Source organism: Haliotis asinina, chromosome 16, assembly GCF_037392515.1.
Source record: "Haliotis asinina isolate JCU_RB_2024 chromosome 16, JCU_Hal_asi_v2, whole genome shotgun sequence".
Lineage (NCBI taxonomy): Eukaryota > Metazoa > Mollusca > Gastropoda > Lepetellida > Haliotidae > Haliotis > Haliotis asinina.
The window spans coordinates 44,340,627-44,360,192 of NC_090295.1; the positions used below are offsets into that span (position 1 = coordinate 44,340,627).

Here is a 19,566-nt window from a genome sequence, read left to right on the forward strand (position 1 = left end):
TACACTACTGTCCCAATATCTCTTTAGCCTCAGGGCCAGTTGTCTAGTCATGTAAAGACAAGGGTTTGATTCCCCACATGGGTACAATGTGTGAAGCCCATTTCTGGTGTCCCATGCCATTGTTATGCTGAAAGACTCACTCACTCACTCACTCACTAATGATTGATACATGTATATTACATGTTCATAACATGTTTATGAAAATGGTGAAGAGCATTTTGTCCTCATGGTATATTGCTAGAAGTGGCATAAAACAGAACTCACTATGAAAATTGTCATGTTGTTAGGACAAAAAAAAGTGGCATGTTAGTCATTTCCAGTGTTATGCTTACATCATCTGTTTTTGGTTTCCAGTTCGCCTTATATTATTCTGCCTGGTTTGGATTGCTTCACTTGGAAAACATCACTTCTGGTTCTTACCAAATTTAACAGAAGATGTTGGTTTCTTTGACTCCTTCAAACCTCTTTATAAACATGATTACTTTGGCAAGGACTCAAAAACAGACAAGACAAAGGAGAAACAATCCAAGGAAGAGAAGGAGAAAGGAAAAGGAGAAAAGGTTGAGGAAGCCAAGAAGGAAGAAATTGAAAAGGATGACAATTCTGGGAGTGATAAAAGTGAAAATGGGGAATTTGAACTGGTGGATAAGAATGAACTTACTGAAGAAGAAATCGCAGGAACAGGAAATGAAGAAATTCAGGATGAAAATGATGATGAGATTGATGATGAAGATAATGACTTTGATGATGAAGAAGATTCAGAAGACGACAACACTGAGGGAAAGAAAGATAAATGAGTTAACAGTTATCAGGATTTGATGAAGTAGCACATGCTCTGCACTGGTAGCAAAAACATTGAGCTAAAGGGACCTGGATATGAATGAATGCTTAAGAATGCTAAAGGTTCTATTTCATCAAATATTGATCTATTATTTGTTTTATTGGGGAAATATGACTGTTGTAAAAGCTATGTTAGTACATGGTTATGTCATCATCTTTGTATGTATGTTATTTACAAGGTATGTAACACTGTGTCAGTTTAATAAACAATGATCATCATCTCCTGGTCATACGTAATTATGCCGTATGACCCTGGCCTTTTCTTTATCAAGAATTATGAGATATAGTCAATTACATTTTGGTATTCTTATTAGAAGTGTCCACCACAAACATCTACTTACACATTCAGATTATACAGGCTAGTTCATGTCAGTCTGTGCATGAACTTTTCCATGTGGTCTGGCTGAGAGATTGTTGCTATCAACCAGATTGTGTTTAACTCATCATCGATTTAGTATTCTGCTTTGGGCAGCTTTGAAGGTAACATTGTATCAGGCTTGCTTATTGCAAAATTTTGTAATTATTGCATTTTGAAATCAAATTTGTATTTCAGTGTTGCAGTCTTTGCAGTACCCCTTCTACTTACCTACTGTTTGATCAGTGAACTTCAAGCCGACTACACATGTGTTGTCACCTTGTTAACTGGAATTAGAAAATTTTGGCATTTTTCACTCACACTTGAGGAAATATCTGAGCAGATGAATCCCAGAGGGGAAGTTTGGGTATGGTAGCAAACTGAAAAATAGCAGATGCAATTCCTGCTTTGGAGTAAAATCTTATGAAGGTATTCTGATCTATGATTTCTGTCTTAGTTGTTCGTTATGATGAACTTCTGTCCTGCATGTCTGTGATAAGATAATAGCACTAGTAAGTGGAGTTATCTCCCCTTTAATGTGGTGGCCACCTTCACAGCACTCAAATAACCTTGGTAACATGCACTGTTCATGTCATGCCCCTCCTTGAGAGTAACAATGATTTTGTGAAGCCATAGCACAGCACCACCTACAACACTTGAATGTTATACTGATGACATGACAAGACATATATTTATGTGTCCAAGCATTGTGGGTGTCATGTGACAGAAGAACCCACTATAAGCAGCAGGATGTGCATACTGACATGTACGTCAGTTATTCAACAAGGCCTTTCTTATTTTAAGACCAAGAATTTGTTAAATGTGAAGTTTGACAACCCAGATATCAAATAAAATTGGGATGACTGTTATTGTCTTTCTGTTGCAAGCCTCCTTGCTTCGACCTGTTCATCAGTGTTGTAGCTCTGTAGCAATAGCAATATCAGTAACCGGAGATTCCAACCCATACACCAGTTTCATTGTATTTGTTATAAGAAAACAACAAAATATGTGACTGCAAAATATGATTTGTTTGAAAAAGTACGTGAAATGAAATTATCAAATCGCATTTCAACTACACTTTATTCAGTACCAAACTACTGATGTAAGTGAGTACAATGTTGGAAACAAGTTTTTGTTTTTTATTTATGTATATGTTACTTCTATCTTTGGCCCTGAATATTGAAATGTTTGGCCCAAATACTAACTGGTCTAAGTAAGGACTGGCATCTCTGTATTCCTGGCAGATCGATTATGTCACAGTAGCAGTATAACAAACTGATGAGTGAACTAGTTGCCTTTTTCATTTGTTGCTTATAGAACCAAAATATTTTACTTGAATTAAGTTTGTTAAGAATTAAGAAATAAATGATGTATGTCATAGCATGGTGATGATTAAAATGGTGGAGATGATTCACTGTATGCGTTAAGTCTTTTGCATTTCAAAGCTATAGACCTTTACTGTGTTGAGACATCTACCAGGTATGAACCAAATGTCTAGGGACAATATCAAGATCAAGCAAAGTATACATAAAGTATGTGTTGTCACCTGAAGAAAAGTCATGATGAAAAAACTTTCTAGTTCAGACTGGCTCACAATAATTCATCAAGTCACACTTACACTCTTATATATTTAGAACAGATTTTTTGAAGAATTATCATCCTCTCACACCAACACACACTCATATGCACACATTCACACACACTATGAATTTTTTAATTAATTCCTTGTAGGGTACAATACCTTGTATGTGAGGAGGTAAGTGTGATACTAACAAAAGTTATCTCCCTTTAGTTTCACCCATCTCCACATCTGTCAAATAACTGTGGCAACAAACACTGGTTACCCCAAGACACTACCCACCAATACAAACACATTAGTACACCTACCCTTATTTAATCACAGTTTTTGCTAACTTGCACTACTTCAGACTAGTTTGTCTTCCATTCCGCATACTGCCATGTTGATTTATGACATCACTGATGAACTGTACCTACCTTACTTTCCTGCCCACCCAGTGGACTTTCAGATTTATGACTGCTTTCCCCATTGTATGTCTTTTTGCAAGTATATTACCTGACTTTGTAAGTTCAGTAGTTTGAGCATGTGTCTGACTCAGGTATGTAATTCTTCACTCACACAAGGATACGTTGCTAAGCAGAGTTGTGTCCCTTTTGTCATGGTTTAAGTGCATGATTAGGGGCAGTAGGGTAGCCTAGTGGTGAAAGTGTTTGCTTGTCATGTCGAAGACCCTGGTTCCATTCCCGAGATGTCGACAATGTGTGAAGCCCAGTTTTGGTGGAAATGTAGCTAAAAGTAGCAACCATACTCACTTGAGTACCAGAATAGTCATTGACAGTGTCTGTTCCTTGTTAGCATCATGTGCTCTTTGGATACTTCTGTATGATATACATCTATGACCTGCATTACAGTTGTGTTTTCTCAGATAAATTAATAATAATTACTGAAAAATACTATGCTTACTCACTGGAGGAATTTTGAACATCTAAATAACAGTTGCCAACTGCAGGCTTGTAAAGAGAGTTGAGTCAGCAGCAAGTTGTTCACACGTTTGTGTTAGGTCTCTATGGTTAACATTTGTCTGTATATATTGCATTTTAGAAAGTGCTTCACAGTTCCTTTACTTCGTTTTACATTTTACTGATTGCAGGTTACTGTCCTTTGCTTTTTGTGACGGACCATAAGTACATATCAGTGGACTATTTACAGCTTTTCCATATAACCTATACATTGTTTGTGATGTCAGGAAAATGGCTTTTTTATATTTCATGAAAAGTTTTCACACATCTTTTCTAAAACATGTCCACCTATCAGAATGTATTCTGTTACGAACTGACAACTGAAGGCTGGTGATATTTTTGATGATAGCCATTTAATTTCAGTTTGCTAAGCAATGAATTTAAAGGTTATTAGATCTGTATAATCTACCAAACAATTCGTCTCTGTTACATTGTGGATGGGGCACAGTAGGGTCAGAAATGGAAGAATGGACACAAAGGGGAGACAACTTCTGTATATCACCATAGACAAGACATGTTTCTAAGTACCTCTTACAATCCCTTTAGGCCAGACCAGTTTTTTTTCTATCTCTCTCTCCTGCGTTTAGGTTTTCTGCTCCAAAAATAAAATCCCCGGGTTTTTTTTACCCAAGATGTAAACTTACAAGAAATCATTTTCTTGAGATTGTTCTTTGCCCCATATACTTAACAAATTGCCAGAAGTAAATACTGTTAATACTTACAACTAATGTTACTTTGACTGCTGATTTATTATTCTCTCTCTCAGCACTTAGTTCAGCTGAGCTGGAGGTTTTTTCGCATCTGCTTTTCACCAGCCACATAGCGACGATACCAAGTATGCACACATAGACATTTTAAATCTCTCTCTCTCTCTCTCTCTCTCTCTCTCTCTCTCTCTCCCTCTCTCTCCCTCTCCTGTTTTTTGAGGACCAAAATCCGTAAAACAAGAAATTAAAATTGGTCTGGGCTTAACTACATTAAAATCAACATACATCACTCATTGGGAATTGCTTTCATTCTGCAAGGGTTACAAATATGCACAGCGTGTATTTGTTGTCTTGGCAGTAGATTCTGTTTCTTGATTAGATGTCAAGGCCCGTTACACAAATGTATTGATTATATATTAGTTTAGTTTAATGTACCACTAAATAAAACTTCATGATTTTGTGTGTGTTAAAGGAATCAGATTTAAACATTGTTCTTTGTAATGTCTTTACATGTTTTAAGGGAGTTAAAATATTTTTGTATCACTTGGTACCCATTGACAGATTTGTAAGATTCGTACTATAATTTTAGCTTGCCGACATGTGTTGAGTTACTTCTGACATCAGGTAGAGTGAAACACAGCTGTGTCTTAGTTGTGTAGAGGTATTAACATGTCTAGTCATCATAGGACAGTAGGTGGCACTAAGGTTTAATTCCCCCAGTGTACAATGTTCAAAAAATGTTTTCGTATGCTATGACGCAATGGGGAATTGAAACATATTTTGCATTTGAAACATTTCATGTCAGTTTAACTTCTTAGTGAAAGGCATTGTGTATTCTTGTCTTGAGTGTTGCTAAAAGCTGTGTTGACCTCAGCTCAACCACTCACTCCCTCTAGTCAATCCGAAACTTAATCAGTCTGTCACCATTCTTCACACATCATTTGTCATTTTTAATTTACATAAGTTGAACATGTTTAACAAATTTGGGTTTAGTTATATATTTAAATAGCAAAGATTGATCACTCAAAATTAAAGAAATTTGCTTGTTTATATTGTCGTTGTTAGGTTAGCATGTACTTCTGGGAGATGAACTCAGGAGACATCGATGCTTTTCTAGTTTAACGTGCCTATCTTTTGGATTATCATACTTCTTTGGTAGTTAGGTTATTTTCTTGAATTATTAATTATATTCTTGAATATTACATACACAGATACAGAGAGTCAAGGAAACAAGATGGTAGTTCATCCTCCAGTCAGTTTGTATGCTTCATGCTGATGTCAGCTGGCTAGCTACGTTGACTTTAGTCTTGACAGTGGATACCATAATCTGCAGTTTCATGGCCTTGTAATAATGTGTGAAACAAATCCCTAAACGAAACCCTTTCTGTCAAATATTTGTAGTCACAAACTGCTAAATTGGTACTCACCTTAAAATCTGAACCAGTATACACTATTACTGATGTTTGAGGGACAAATCTACTTGGCTGGGATGCCTGTTCTCCCAAGTGTAGTTCCCCTTTAATTTCCTAGAACTGTCATTACCTACAGTCAAACTCGTGGCATAATAATATTGGGTTGAATATTATTTTAATTATATCAATATGAAGCAGCTGCTACAATTTATGCATTTATTTGAAGTAAGGATTTGGTTTGCAGGAGTATTTACTGTTATTTTCAAGCTTGTTGTGTTGAGAAATTCAGATAGTTCTATGTTGTAAAATATACATGTCAAAATACTGAAGGCCTACTGTTAATTGTTAAGTTAAAACATGTTTTGGTCTGTAAAACGTTTTAAACCCAAACTGTTTTGATGAACCATTACAAATTATTTTACAAAATTATGGATTTATGTGAATATTGTTATCATAGGCAAAGAATAAAAATACAAAGATATGATATGGATGTGTTATGTTTTTTTGACCCAACTAAGGAACAAGAAGACAACTTCATTATTTCCAAGACACCTTAATTCTTAATCAATATTGAAAAAAGACAAAAATGCATTTACTGAAGGCCTGCCATTTTGGTCCGTGGTGTGCAAATGTTACCTCATTATGAATAGCTTTCATATATCAAATGCCTGTCCAAAACAAAGGAACTCAGTGGACTTGCTGTATGTAACCGGGATGGTCGGGTAGCCAGTGGTTGCAGTGTTTGCTCGTCATGTGGATGACCAGCATCTGATTCAACACATGGTTTCCGCTGTTCCCTGTCGTGATTTCACTTCAGTATCGAGTAAAGGGGAGTTAAAACTATATTCATTTACTCCAGTCTGCAGAATATTTTTACACAAATGACATTATTTACAGTAATTTGGATTGAAATAATATAATACATGTATATGTTTTATGATATGTATATATCAGCAGGGAAGTCTCATCAACATGTAAAATATTGTAGGTGCCTTTCTTATGTACACATTGAATTTAAGTAAGCATCCCCTTATACACTGCATCATAGTGATGTAGCTGTCGATTACTCCATTGTTTAGTAGCACATTTTGGATAATGAAAACAAGGTTTCAGTTTGAAAGATTTTGCCAAAAACACAACCCACATGCATGTGAACCACCCTATCCACTCATATGAAAAGCAGTACCTCTGCCTGGCTGTTCAAGGGTACTGACATGTGAAAAATATGCCATCTGTTTCATCCATACACAATAACATGAGGAGGAGACTTTAGGTGGGATTGAGATTTCAGTGCCCTCAGCCATCAGCGTGGTCAATGACTTACTCATTAGAAGACTTGAAACCGAAGACACAAACAAACAGGTGCTGTCAAGGATCAACCAATTCCAGGGCAAACAAGGAATATCACTCCAACAGAAGATCACGACCTGGCCCGATACGTGAGGTGTGGACCTTTGCCACGAGCAGCTCTGGGTGCACCAACAGTTGTTGGTCAACCAAGGCGGTGTGTGAACCTTTTTCAGGCTCTTGATTTGAGGTCCTGAATGGTCATCAGGTGTCTGACCCTTACTCTTTAATATTAATGGCAACATCTGCAGTGGTGTTTTGCTCAATGACCCTGGAACCATTGGACCTGGAGACAAATCCATTGGTTATGTGAAAGCAGGTGACTGCTCTATTTTACAGATGGTCGTCTGAGAGTTTGAAAGTACATTAACACTGCTGGTGTCCTGAGGATCATTCATCCAACTGTTCCCTTTTGTGGAAGCTAAGTTATGGAGTGGGGATGTGTCTCCGATGAGTACAAGTCAACATTAATAACTATGCAGGGAAATTTTGGCTAGCACAACAGGCCGTTTGCCACAAAGCGGACCAATGAATTGCAATCTAACTCAACTAACTTTTTTTTTTACCATTTTAAACAAATACTTTCAACTTGGCCACCTCCCCGATCATCCATTTGTCCAGTGTGAATATACAACTCATTGACACGTGCTAAATTTCCCAAGCTGTATTTCTGAGAGAAAAATAAAATGTGTTTCTCCCTCATCACTTTTTTTGCTACCAAAAATTAAAAATCAGTCCTACCGCATGCCTTTCGAACAAAATGTGCACAAGAAACATTTAATTATTATTATGCAGCCTAATCAACATAAAACACCTAATGAAATGCTGATCAAAGTCCAAACATGAGTAACATTTACAAAACTAGAACACACTGCAAATATAAGGGAAGTCTATGTTATACCACAGGGAGAGGAAAAGCAAAGTTATAGACCTCATTTAAATCTCAGCCAACAGACAGGTATTCAAAGTGATCTGGTTGATTATGTGGAGGTGGGATGCTGCTTCCTATTAGCCTATTATAAAAAAAATCAGTCCAGTTATATTAACATCTACTCTCTGAAACAAACATACAGTATTTGATAGCAAAACGGTTCACAAATAATAACTGGAAAATGTAATGAAAGATCCCAGACACCTTTTTCATTTACAGATAATCTCAACCTGCTACACTTTCATGAAATAATAATAATTCCATTCACGTGTATGCTCAGAGTGAGTGAGTGAGTTTAGTTTTACGCCGCACTCCGCAATATTACAGCTATATGGCGGCGGTCTGTAAATAATCGAGTCTGGACCAGACAATCCAGTGATCAACAACATGAGCATCGATCTGCGCAATTGGGAACCGATGACATGTGTCAACCAAGTCAGCGAGCCTGACCACCCGATCCCGTTAGTCGCCTCTTACGACAAGCTGAGTCGCCTTTTATGGCAAGCATGGGTTGCTGAAGGCCTATTCTACCCCGGGACCTTCACGGGTTGTATGCTCAGAGCACAACAGAAGTAGAAAGTATGTGTCAGAGAGGCATAGGTGGAACAAAGTGCTATTTGAGCTCTTGATGTTTGAATTGGGTCACTGATGGTAGTCTTCAACTCAATTGAAAGAGTGTTCCAGAAGTCCAGATAAACTGCGTATGTGGGTAACATATGAATGGAAAATTACGCATTGAAAAATGATTGGTGCATACCGATTATGCATTTACAATGTTAGATACACCATTAGATTCAAACAAATGTGAATGGAATATTTTTATATAAATTGCTTGCATAATTAAAAAGACATTCATTGCTATCGAGTTGTACTGTCAGAGTAGGATGAGTGAAAACAATTCCATTATATTTAAGTTGGTTTTGATTGGTATGACAGAGCAGTACATACCTGCTCAGTAGACTCAGTGACATCTACTTAGCAGACTAAAATCACTGAAATGCCAACATGTTTGAAAGCAGAGGGTAATGGAAAATGAAATACCAACTCAACTTTCACAATACCCACTCCATAAAATACAGCGGGTACAGTACCCACATGAGCTAAATCTCATCTGTGCTGAAACTTAAGAGAATGATCAGCATCCAAAGGTTTTCAGTTTGGTGTGCTGACCAACAAGATTGTGTTGCGAACATGATCTGAGTCTCCTGGGTGCATGGTACTCGCTGACCAACTCTCAAAGATGGCTTGATGCTGTTCTGTTGACACGTTGGTAGGTGAGTTTCAAGACTTTGAACTGGAGTATCTGGAATGGGAGCCAAAGCATGGACATAAGAAAGTGCTTTTGTGATCTGGTAAGAATCCTTGTAGCTGCACTCCAGATCCCCTGTAGATGATGTATCTGCTCTGTGATGCTCCAGCAAGAAGACTATTGCAGTAGTCAAGCCTGGTGCTTCCGTGCCTATGCAGAGGAATCACTGAGAATGTTGCAGATGTTGCGGATGTTGCAGATGTTGCGGATGTTGCAGATGTTGCGGATGTTGCGGATGTTGCAGATGTTGCGGATGTTGCGGATGTTGCAGATGTTGCGGATGTTGCAGATGTTGCGGATGTTGCGGATGTTGCAGATGTTGCGGATGTTTCTCATGTAGACACAGCATTTCCTGACTATGGCTTGGTCTCCTCACATAAATATACACTTCTGCTTTCTTGGATACATCTCTATGACAGACTGTATAATCCAATATAATCCACCTGTACTCCTGGTCAGAGCATGTTTATACTTACAGGTCACCATCATCCCAATGAAATAAATACTATGGCATTAACCACAAATCAATACACATGGCTGTGAAAGCCACCAATAAATATGTCCTGAAATATGACCATTGCTGATATAGTATGAAGCACTCATCACATATGCTGTCTGGGTTTGGTATCATTCTGTTTCACATTCGAAAAACATCAGTTAAGGGAAACCTCTTTTGACATCCTTGCATACAATTGGTTTTGAAAGTTTTTTTTCAGGGGATACATTATTTGTAGAGGTATGTGACTTAAGTCAATTTTCTGTGCTGAGCTTAAATTTCTTGATCATCCCCATTCTCTCTACCACAAACAAGGCATCCATGTATCGACAGACACAGACTGGGAACAGGATGCCATGCTCTCCTGTGAGGACAGTCACGTTATCTCTACCTTCTCTGACCCACACAACATTGTTTCCTTCTGTGTCGACTATATAGACCTTGCCGTCATGGCTACATGCTATCCACTGTAGTGGACTCTGGAGCTCCAAACTCTTTCTCGTAGAAACCAACCCTGCTTTCGTTACATGCAGGACCTGCCCCATTTTTTCAGCAACCAAATAATATCCCCGCGGTGACGTGGTGATGCATGTGGGGGATTTGAAAAGGTATTTATTCATGACCTGGGCAATGGTTTTCAGGATGTTTCCTTTCAGGTTCACGATGTGTAAGGCAGGGGGGTGTTCGTCTTGACCACAGGCTATGACTGAGTCAGCATCTACAGTGGCAACACTGAACAATTTCTCTTTCACTTTATTCTTACTCACAGTCTTAAGCTCAGGTGAGACCCTGACTGTGAGGATAGACTTTTCATCTGGACAAGTAACAACGATCCTTTCATTTTTAAGTTCTGTGAGTCCCCATGGCTTACCAGATAGCTTTAAGCTGCTATGACAAGATCCACCTTCATCAGTGTAGAAAGACTTGACACACCTGTTGTTCTCATCTGTCACAAGGATAGTTTCCATATCACAGGATTCCATGACAAGAATGCTCTTTATCCAAGGATCATATTCATCTTCCAACTTACAATCAGTTTTTACCACATGGCAATGGGAAAACTCTTCCATCTCATCCTCATCATCAGACTCTGAATCTTCCAGATCATCCATAGTAACCTCTATGGTCTCCATCCCAGGATCATTAGAATCAGAGGGGGCCAGTCTCAGGTGTCCAGTTTCCTTAAAGTCCAATGTTGTCCTTGCAGATGCCAGTGAATCTCTGTAACTACTGTTGATGAATGACTCAACCTTTGAGGACAGCTTGATTGTGGCTACTGCTTCCTTGCCATCCTCTTCATCCAAATCGTCAGATGAGCTGAGATCACTACTTTCATCAGCACTGAATACTGGATACAAAGAGTCAAATTTCTCAAACACTTCATCAACAACAGCAGCAGCATCTGCTGTAAACTGCTTCTCCTTCTGCTTGATGTTCTCCACACCTCTTTTACAAATGTCATCAATTTTAGAGCTGATTTCTCGTTTCACTCTTTGGGACATCTTTTTTCTTTGACTTGATGATGAATTTGTTTCCAGGCTGATTTTAAAGTTGTAACATTCATGCTTGACAGGAGGGATACTGGCAGCTATTCTCTTCACATGGTGGTCTTTGCAAGTAGGGATCATTTTGTGGACAAGAATGCAGGACTGGCAGAATGTGAGCTGACACTGAGTACACTGAACCACTGCTTGGATATTTCTGTCATCACCTCTGCAAATGTCGCAATCTGGAAACAGATATCAGATAGGGAATAACAGTCATGAAATATTTGAAACATACATCAGACATGCTATAACTAGTGTTATACATGAAGTGGTGTAAGCAAGGGTGTAGCACACATCAGATATGGAATAACTACACCATCAGACATGGAGTAATGTTAGCAGAGGAGTAACACACATCAGACATGGAATAACATCTGACGTAGCATAGCATGCAATAAGTGGAGTGATAACCTCCCCTTCCTAGTTCCAGCTGTACTTTCTACTGCTGGTCATCCCCAGTCCATACTCCCTGAATATCTCTTGGGATTCCAGTGAATTAATTGTGAACTCAAAGGATATATTTTACTGTGTAAAATGTTTTATAAGGTTATTTCATTTCAAATTTCAAATGATTCAAGAGGTTTGTGTGACATAAAATGAGCAATGAAACCTAACCTAAACTAATTTAAATTTAAGAATCTCTGCAGTCATGTAGGAGCATGCCTCCCTCAACAAGTGCACCTCCTCCTCCATCTTGCTTTGAAAGGCCAAAGCAAGGCCAAAGCCCGGTTATTATCCAAAGGGATGCAGGAGTGTAAGTACACCCGAGTTGGTTTAGTTTATCTGAACTGAACCCGCTTAAACAGGACAAAAGGAGAGGGAGTAAAAGGGTTAATGTCCTTTTGATTATTTTGTGAGATGTACCTCAGATTCTCAGAAATGCATTCAGTCATGAAGCACTTGGCATCAGTGAAAGAAATAACGTTTGTCCATGATGTCCTGGAATTGTTTATTTCCATGCTATCACAAGTATTGATAGTCATTCTTTTTTGCAGATGAAAGAACTGCTTCCCCCGTCCCACATTTACCTGTATGAGGACCAGTTGAGAAGGGCCACCAACAAAATCTCTCGGAGTCCAGATGGGAGGAGGGATGGCTCAAGCTGTGCCAGGTACTTGTTGGGCATATTCTTCTCTAAAGAAGATATGTCAAACAAGTCCCTGACATCAAATGGACAATATCCCTGCCTCAACTCATACCTTGTGAACGGGATAATTGGTGTGTTAAATTCAGCATTTTGATTTGTTAGAACCTGAATAACTTTAGTAGATTTAAAAACTTCATTTTCAGGTGTAAATTTGTGTGTTTTTTTGTTTACACTTGCTTAAGTTGTTTTGAATTGCATGCTGATTGAAGTATTTTAAAGATAAACATTTGAAATCAGTGCTCTATTGCCAGCGTAAAACCTCAGAAACATCTCATATAGCCAACTTTAAATTTGTTAAATTGAAAATGTATATCATGGATTTGTATGTATGCATCTCAATGACACTGATTGATTTATTCTCTCTTTTGTTTTTTGTAGAATACACTATGAGCATACCAGACTCACTCAGGTCAGGTATGACCTGAGTCCTCAGGAACAAACTTTCGGCCTTCAGATGCCGGGGGAAAAAAGCAGCTGAGCAAAGCTGAAGCTGTACTGTAGACCCGGCCCTTCTGTGACTATTTCTTTCCCTTAATACCAATGTGTGTAGGAGGCATATACACAGGCTTCTGTGGAGGTGTATTTGTTGGTTCTCATTAAATCACTGAAGATTTAAGTTGCTGTGCGGGAAATATACAAAATTAAGTAGTCAGCACAATCAAATTGGTTGATAAAATAGCAACAAATATAAGTGTGAAAATAAGAGGAAATTCAAACGTCTTTCATACAAAATCTTGGTAAGAAGAATTTTGAAAATGAATGAAAACATATTTTTACAGAATCATATAAAAATCCATTCTTTCAGTGTAATGTGTTGGCCAATCAGATCATGTGAGTTAGTGAAGTCAAGTGTTGACAATATGATTTTGTATACCTCCAGCACAGCAACTCAGTCTTTGGTGATTTAATAAAAAAAAACCCAGATGCCTCCCCATGGAAAGCCTCTGTATATGCATCCTATACACACTGGAAAAAATTACAAAAGCTTTTGATACTTGTGGCACTTTTAAAATACAGTATATTAATTGCTGAGTACATTATTGTCTGGTTAACATATATTTCTGTGACGGACCTTTACATGTTATATACTAGAGAGGTTGGATGGTAAACCTGGTCTCAGTTTCTAGATTTTCTTACCTACAGTGGGTTATCATTTTCCTAATGATAAAATATATGCACAACTGACAATTTTAACAGTTGAATAACATTGTATGGTAAATGAATATAAACTTAATGTGTGGGTACATCAGCAGTATATCACATAAACAAATTGGTCTAAATTCTCCAGAGAACATCACCCTCAACACATTCCATGTTAAATTTTATTCAGATAACTTATTACACTCCCACTAGGAATTAGCAGGGTACATAGTGTCCATTCCATCCTGCCCATCATTCCATCCTGCCCATCATTCCATCCTTCTGTATTGAAACTTTGTCTACAGAATATCTCTTAAACTTCACATGCTGGTACACTAAACTTCACAAACTCTTAATCATAACCCATTGATGTGCCCTTTGCTGTTTCAATTTCAATTTTTCCGAATTTCTTTTGTTGCTGTTTCCATAGAAACATGAATTGGTGCAAAGTATGCTTGACGGTTACCTGGCCACAGCGTATCACCAAAACTCATAATACATGCTATAGCTAGGTTCACCAAACTTAATACACAAGTGAATCATGACCCACAGATATGCCATGTGCAATTAATCTGTGATTATTCTGACTGTGATTATTCAAAGTGACGTTAACTTTTCACTTTTCATGGTCTTTCTTGATGCCAAGTGTACCAATATGTGGTAGATTCTCTGTATCTAGATTAGTTGTTTACTTCATGCTATCAACATGTGATATATTTTCTGTATTTGCATGGATTGTTTTGGTCATGTGATAAGTACAAATATAGTTCTGATTGATTCTAGATAGTTAATTTCCTTGTTTCATACATGCACAGTCTAAGTGAACTTAGTCTCAGTGTATTTCGTTAAACTCCACCACTGAATCTAACAAAACCTAGTAGAAGGTCGCGTCAGGCAACCTTTGAGCAACTAATCACAGTCCAATGAAATGCGAGACGGTAAAATAGATTTAACCAATCAGACAACGGCTACTATTTAGGGATCGGAGGTACTTTCAAAATATTGAGGTCACTGACACAGATCTCTCCACAAACAAAAATCTGCATATAAGACCGTTATTTAACCTGTAGTATATACGCTTTAGGGTTTCTGTTGACATGGTTACCATTAGCTAATATTTCCGCAAGATGACATCATTGAATTATATTAAATATTGCCAAAAACACCATTTTCAGCATCTGTTTACTCGCCGTTGTCATGGTTGCAAGTAAGCAGTGTGCATCACTTGGAAGCGAGTGCAAGCTAAATAGCATTCGGAATCATTCGGGTATGAACCTTTTCGAGATAAAAAGTTCAAAAGGTACCGGTATGTGTGAATGTCCACTTTCATGATTTGGTAACCTGTGTTCCGATTGGTCTATCTCAAAGGTTACCTGACGCGACCTCGTACTAGGTTTTGTTAGACTCAGTGGTGGAGTGTAACAAAAAGTACTGAGACAAAGTTTACTTAGACTGCATACATGCATAAAGGGGTACAAGCCAAAACTATCTAACATGTATTTAAAATTTAATAAAGTCAACAAGAAAATTTTGTGAGCTGCTGATCACAACATATATCAATATCCATGTCCCAAAGTGAGAAGTGAGGTTGCTCACTTCTACATTTGTAATGATGTTGTACACTGATGATTTTTCAACAAACAAAAGTCAGGGATTGTTGATGGAATGAAAACATTTGACGAGGTGGATATATATATGCAAGTTTCAATTGTGGAAGGGCGCTTCCATTGAGACCCCATTTAAAACTAGGGCACCTCAAATGAGACTCCATGCAGACAGCAGTGGGCTTCCACTGAGACCTTAATGGCGCTTAACAAGGGGACTTACAATAAGACCTCAAATGGCACTCCAAATGGTACTTGGGTAAGAGACTTTAAAGTTTAAGTCTTTAGCAACTTATGACATTCTAAAGAGGTGACTAAACGGTTCTGGTAATGATGTGTCTTAACTCCCCACTGCATAAATCATTGCTCATAATATCAATCACTGGATGACCTGATCAGATTCAAAGTTTCCATGTCAACATCTTTCGACTGGAATATATTGTGAAGTGCAACATTACACAGCAAGCAAACTGCACAATCTAACCTACCCCCTCCCCTTTGACCCCTGACCTTCCTCCCCAAGCCCACCTTCTTTCCATGCAACCACCCCCTCACCTCTGTCGGAAGGCCTGTGCAGGCCCTCCTCAATGGTGTTCCTGATGATGCAGTTGGTCCGCAGCTGGGAGACCCACTGACGCAGTGGTCTAGAGGGGTCGGGGACCTGCGTCTCTTCTCGGCAGCTGGGACATTTGATGCCCATCACATGCTTGTCATGCTGTGCTGATGAGTCAAGATACTTCTGGAGACATGAAGCACAGAAGTTATGAAGGCACTGAAGAGTTTTAGGATCTCTCAGAACCTCAGTGCAGATAGGGCAGCTTAGGTTTTCCTCAATTGCAGCTTCAGCTCCCTCCATCCTATACAAAATAAACAAAGACTATTTTTCCTTGATATCACTAAACAACCCTACATGTAATAAACAATGTTTGTGATATCACTATTCCCTTTATCCTACATGCAATGCTTGTGATATAATGACTCCCTCTATCCCTCATGTAATGCATGTAATGATATGTAGTGATATCACTACTCCCTTTATTTTACATATGTTTGTGATATCACCACTTCCTCTATACTGCATGAAACAAACAATGCTGCTGATATCACTACTCCCTCTATCTTACATGTAAGAAGCAATTCTTGTTAAATCACTACTTCCTGTATCCTAATGTAATAAACATTACTTCTTAATGTAATAAACATTACTTCTGATATGACTACTCTCTCTCCTCTGTATGTAACAAATCTTGTGATATCACTACTCCCTCTATCTTACATTAATAAAAAATGTTTGTGATATCCCTACTCCCTCTTTCTTACATTAATAAACAATGCTTGTGACATATCACTGTTCCCTGTTACCAACATGTAATAAACAATGCTTGTGATATCACTACTACCTGCATCCAACATGTGATAAACAATGCTTGTGACATATCACTGTTCCCTGTTACCAGCATGTAATAAACAATGCTTGTGATATCACTACTACCTGCATCCAACATGTGATAAACAATGCTTGTGACATATCACTGTTCCCTGTTACCAACATGTAATAAACAATGCTTGTGACATATCACTGTTCCCTGTTACCAACATGTAATAAACAATGCTTGTGATATCACTACTACCTGCATCCAACATGTGATAAACAATGCTTGTGACATATCACTGTTCCCTGTTACCAGCATGTAATAAACAATGCTTGTGATATCACTACCCCCTCTATCTTACATGTAATAAGCAGTGCTTCTGATATCCCCTCTCTCTCTCTGTCCTACATGCCATGTTTGGATCACCACTCCTCCCATCTTACATACAATAAACAATGCTTGTGATATCACTACTCCCACTGTCCTAGATGCACTGTTTGTGATATCACCACTCCCTCTATATTACATGCAATAAGCAATGTTTGTGATATCACCACCACTGTATCCTACATGCAACAAACAATGATTGTGATATCTGAATAATAAAAGAAGAATGTCATTTGTAATATTACCACTTTCTCTATTATACTAGTAAAAGAGAATGTCAGGTGTGATGAAATTCTCCCTTCCAGCATGTCATTAGCTAACATGTAATGTGATGCTATCAGTACACCCTCCATCCAGCATGTCATCAAAGGGAATATATTTTGTGACAGTATCAGAACTCTTTCCTCCCGCACCTAATACACACAGAACACCATATGTGTGAACTTTAGTCCTTCTATTCATAATTCGTTTTACCACAAGTAGTACGCTGTGTATTTCCAGGAATCCAACTTTCGGTTTCAGGAAATGGATGGTTATGGTTTACTGTGAAATAATAGGTACTTTCAACAATTTCTTTCAAGTAACAAACATACACTGTTTCTTTTTCCTTACAGCGTACGTTACATGTCGTAATACTTGGCGAAACTCTTAATAACGTATATTGGTAAAAGACGAGTGTACTCCATATACTCCATATGGCATATATTGATCTAATACATTACACGTGTTAGTACGTCCTGTGCTAGCCTGTCTGTCCAATGTTAAGCGGTTGCCGTCTTGTATAGCGTCACTTCTGTATGTTCTGAGAACAATACAATGTTAGGCAGCTCTTTTCCGTGAGGATGCACCTATCTCTGATGAAGACTGATTTGTATTAATGTATTAATTTCTGTCAAACAAGATCTGTCCTTGATAAAATATTTGTAGAACAAAGAACAAAATAAAACAGAAATAAATTCTACTCAGAAACACCATACTGGAAACCAACCCTATTATCTCAGTGACAAAAACATTTACCTGTTTCATGGCTCGCTCTTAACTCGGTATATCAAGACAGAGCCCGTCTGTACCAACCCGCAGCGCAGTGTCACGGTGACATGGACCTTTCAAATCTACTAGCCGGTGACAACTTGTTGTCGTTTAAACTCAGACAGACATCTGTTGGATGTAATCGCACAAGCGATGTAGATATGTAAGATGCCCAATCTGAATATTGAATATGGAGAAAAGTGAATATGAAATTCATATTCATATTAATATTTGATAAAACAAAAACTGGAAATCATGAGATAATGGATTGAGAACTATAATGACGCCGCGTTGAAATATGTACAGTCAAGTCAGCTGATTCAAGATGATCTGAGCGAGGGTTCTGACACACCTGCACCTGTAGATACATTCACACATCCCAAACACATACACGCACGCACATACATACGTACGTACGTTCGTACACACACACGCGCGCGCGCGTAACATACGTCTAAGGTGCCTCTAACCGCGATGCATTTTGCATTACGTCACAATGTGTTGACGTCGCTGCGCCATTCCAGTCTGCCCCCTCGTAATCGAACTTTTTTGCATTACGTCACAATGTTTGAGCTGGAATATTCCTAACAGGGATTTTAAGCCAATGCACTTCCATACTCGTATCGCGTTCTTGACCTGGACCAAGCATTATCGTTAATCCACTATGGCAGAAAACTTGTTGAATTACGCAAAGATCGGGGAGAGTGTTTGCGGATGTCGACGTCTTTATCATAAGAAAGTCAATGTATGATCACCCTCATCAGGTCAGTGGATGTCAGAATGCAGAGACTCGAATATATGAGAGAGGTAAGTTGACAAAGAAGTCAGGACTTAATTAGTAGTGACAGGACGAAAACTTTACAATGAAAACCAGTATAATACTGATTGAATGGGAAGCTTATAAGGGGAGTCATACAAATACATTAAAAGTAATGGATAATTTTTTTGTCGGGATAATAATGTCTTAACAAATTTGCAGTCAGGATTTATGCCAGGAGATTGTACTGCTTATCAAGATACACATCTATATGACTTTGTAGAAAGTTATAGGAACGTCAATAGATCCATAAACACTTATTTACAATTTCATTTTTGGGTCTCAACCTAAGTATGTGCAGAGACCTGGTCTCTGGTAAGTGGTACAAGACAAGGGCTACCTTAAGTGATAGGTCCATATTTTCTGTGCGAAGTAGCATGCAGAATTTGTAAATAACAAACAAGAGAATTACAATGACAAATATGGTGACTTAACATCGGAACGCCAGCACGTAATTAGCAGTAACTAGATGGCAACTGAACAATGGCTGGTCGGTTGGTTGGTTGGTTGGTTGGTTGGTTAACTCCGCACTTACCAATATTCCAGCTATATTGTAAGTCTGTACATAACTGAGTCTGGACCAGACA

The 19,566-nt window shown here is 38.3% G+C and overlaps 2 protein-coding genes across 5 annotated transcripts in view; one reads left to right on the forward strand and one right to left on the reverse strand.

The window, feature by feature from the left end:
- LOC137268390 (translocation protein SEC62-like) overlaps window positions 1-6,338 on the forward strand; it is a 27,305-nt gene extending 20,967 nt beyond the window's left edge. The window contains exons 9-10 of one of the 2 annotated variants that reach the window (XR_010955031.1): window positions 355-4,152; window positions 4,185-6,338. Coding sequence is in view for 1 of the 2 variants with exons in the window: in XM_067802958.1 (XP_067659059.1) it covers window positions 355-797 (443 nt within the window). In the remaining variant the exon portion in view is untranslated. Of the gene's footprint in view, window positions 1-354 lie in introns of both variants that reach the window. The other variant, XM_067802958.1, reaches the window with a different exon arrangement.
- Window positions 1-18,247, reverse strand: part of LOC137268383 (uncharacterized) — an 18,661-nt gene extending 414 nt beyond the window's left edge. For 2 of the 3 annotated variants that reach the window (XR_010955029.1, XR_010955030.1), the window contains exons 1-4: window positions 18,151-18,247; window positions 15,929-16,230; window positions 9,079-11,664; window positions 1,427-1,482 (exon numbers count right to left, since the gene is read on the reverse strand). Coding sequence is in view for 1 of the 3 variants with exons in the window: in XM_067802949.1 (XP_067659050.1) it covers window positions 10,190-11,664; window positions 15,929-16,229 (1,776 nt within the window). In the remaining 2 variants the exon portion in view is untranslated. Of the gene's footprint in view, window positions 1-1,426; window positions 1,483-7,848; window positions 11,665-15,928; window positions 16,231-18,150 lie in introns of those variants that run through there. The other variant, XM_067802949.1, reaches the window with a different exon arrangement.
- Window positions 18,248-19,566: the final 1,319 nt, after the last annotated feature.